This window comes from Lathamus discolor, chromosome 13 (genome assembly GCF_037157495.1).
Source record: "Lathamus discolor isolate bLatDis1 chromosome 13, bLatDis1.hap1, whole genome shotgun sequence".
NCBI lineage: Eukaryota > Metazoa > Chordata > Aves > Psittaciformes > Psittacidae > Lathamus > Lathamus discolor.
This window is the reverse complement of record NC_088896.1, coordinates 3,664,782-3,667,256: the sequence shown is the minus strand read 5'-3', so window position 1 is coordinate 3,667,256 and position 2,475 is coordinate 3,664,782. Positions and strand designations below refer to the sequence as shown.

General features: G+C 61.5%; 1 protein-coding gene across 1 annotated transcript; it reads right to left on the bottom strand.

The window, feature by feature from the left end:
* Window positions 1-729: 729 nt before the first annotated feature.
* Window positions 730-2,187, bottom strand: LOC136021387 (GTP-binding protein Rhes-like). The gene has a single exon (XM_065693547.1). It carries the CDS (start codon window positions 1,852-1,854, stop codon window positions 1,228-1,230), a length of 627 nt encoding a protein of 208 aa, XP_065549619.1. The 5' UTR covers window positions 1,855-2,187; the 3' UTR covers window positions 730-1,227.
* Window positions 2,188-2,475: the final 288 nt, after the last annotated feature.

The window sequence follows — 2,475 nt, the reverse complement described above, 5'->3', positions numbered from 1 at the left end:
GTGGCCGCTGAGCAGGTTAAGTGCTCGTTACAGCAAGGATGGGCTGTGCGAGGAGAGAGTAAATCAGTGCAGTGCATGCTAGGGCACAGTAAATACTGCTCTGCAGTGCCCTTCTCTCACTCCTCTTAGTATCTCCTTGTACTGTGCTTATGGCTTCTGTTTCAGTGGCTCAGCTGCCTTTTAATGGTTGTTGTTTTCTGCTCTTGGATGTGATAGGAGCGGTTTTAATTGTAGTTACTCCTGCTCGGTCGAAACTGCAAGGGCTCAATTGTCAGGGGAATCTCAACACCAAACGTCCTGATGCTGCCAGGGGAGGCTGCAGAGCTGGGCAGGCTCTGCCAGGGCTCCAGGTGAGCATGGAGGAGGGAAAAGCAAACTTAAACAGGGGAGACTGAGCTGAGCTCTTAGGCAGAAGCTCTTCCCTGTGAGGGTGCTGAGGCGCTGGCACAGGGTGCCCAGAGAAGCTGTGGCTGCCCCATCCCTGGCAGTGCTCAAGGCCAGGCTGGACACAGGGGCTTGGAGCAAGCTGCTCCAGTGGAAGGGGTCCCTGCCCATGGCAGGGGCTGGAGCTGGAGGAGCTTTAAGGTCCCTTCAGCCCAACCCAGGCTGGGATTCTGTGAAACTCAGTGATCAGGGGTCTGGGCATAACCCCCTGATATCGGGCACTGCAGCCTTTGAAGTACAACAGGAAGAAACCCAGACATTTTCAAGCAATGTGTTTATTAGGTATGCTTAAAGATAGAAGGAGAAAAGAAAGGCGTACTTCAAGAGGTGCGCAGACTGCCCTATCCCATGCTCTACACCCAGGTACAAACCCAAACCCACGTTGAACACCAGACCTGTTGTAACTGCAGACGTGCCAGGAGGTTGCACATGGAGTGCTTAGGGTGAGGTGACACAGAGCCAGAGGAGACCCAGGAGAGTGGCACCGGCGGGCGCGAGGCAGCTGCACGATGCCTGCATCTGCCTTTGGTGGGCACAGGCACAGCCCCGCTGCCTGCGTGCCTGCCCTCTCCCCGCACCCCCCAGCATCCCTTCCAAGTCCCTCCTCCTGCTCATCTCCAGCTCTCCCCGGTCCCGCTGGGCAGGGTGGGGATGAGGAGGGAAGAGGCTGGAGGCAGCAGGGTCGGTTCTGGCCGGGGCAGCGCCTCTCCCCTCCCAGCCCACCTGAGATTGCAGCCGGTCCTGCTGCCTCCAGCGCCTTCCTGCGGGCCCCGGGCGGCCGGCTCAGCACACGGAGCAGCTGTTGGTCTTGTTCATGGGAGGCCTCAGTGCCTGCTCCTTGGGCAGCGTCTCCCTCCTCTTGCAGAGCGCGGGGCTGAGCCGGCCGGGCAGGTTGGCTTGCTGCAGCAGCTGCCTGAACACCTCCAGCACGTTCTCGTTGTCCTTGGCCGACGTCTCCACGAAGCGGCTGTTCCAGTCCAGCTCCACCAGCGACAGAGCATCCTCCACCGGCACCTGCCGCTCGCTGCCGCTCTCCGCCTTGTTGCCGACCACCACGATGGGAGGGAATTTGTCTTCCTTCACCTCCAGGATCTCCTCCCGCAAGCTCTTGACGCTCTCAAAGGACTCGGCGTCATCTACGGCGTAGACCAGGGCGAAGGCATCGCTGTTCTGGATGGAGAGCTTCCTCATGGCCGGGAAGGAGTAGCTGCCACTGGTGTCCAGGATTTCCACCTTGACCGTGGCCCCGCTCACCTCATACTCCTTGCTGTGCAGCTCCTCCACCGTGCGCCGGTGCTTGGGCTCGAAGGTGTCCATCAGGAAGCGGCGGATGAGGGCTGTCTTGCCCACGCCGGCAGCACCCAAGAAGACCAACCGCACATGGTTCTTTTCCTTCACCACCAGGGACATAGCGCAGAGGGGACAGGATGCTCGGCTGCCGGTGCTCACCTCAAAGGGCTCCCTGGATGGCCGCAGCCCCGGTGTCTGTCCCTCTGTCTGTCCTCCCCGGCACCGGCTCGTTGCAGGCAGGGAAGTTTGGTTCCACCTCCCTGCAAACTTCTCCCGGCCGTTCTGCCACTGCAGTCCCCGGGTCCAGCTCGTTTTGTACCCTGACTCCCGTCTGCCATGTGGCACCCGGCTGTCCAATCTCCGTGGGTTGTGGGTGCCGAAGGAGGAGGGCAGGGAGGGAGGAGAGTGGGGTGCTCCGGGCCAATCCGCGGAGCTCAGTCCTGGGAAGCCACTGCGGCCCTGGGGAGCACCGCGCTACGTTGCACATTGCACTTGCATCTCTCACCACTGTCAGTAGCGCCAGGGAGCCGGCAGCCTTGCAGCCGGCACGCCGCGCAGGCTGCCCTGCCCTGCCCTGCCCTTTTGTGTGCTCCCTGGGGATTAACCTGGGGTACTTGGCATGGGCTTGCTGGCAGCATCCCTGCTCGGCGGCGGTCCCTCACCCATCGGGTGGCTCATGGCCAGACATGGCAGGAGCTGGCCGATGTCACCCACGGTGTCTCTTACACTCACCTGCGGCCG

Coding starts and splice junctions, on each gene's coding strand:
- LOC136021387 (XM_065693547.1), bottom strand. CDS start 1,854: ATGTCCCTGGTGGTGAAGGAAAAGAACCATGTGCGGTTGGTCTTCTTG.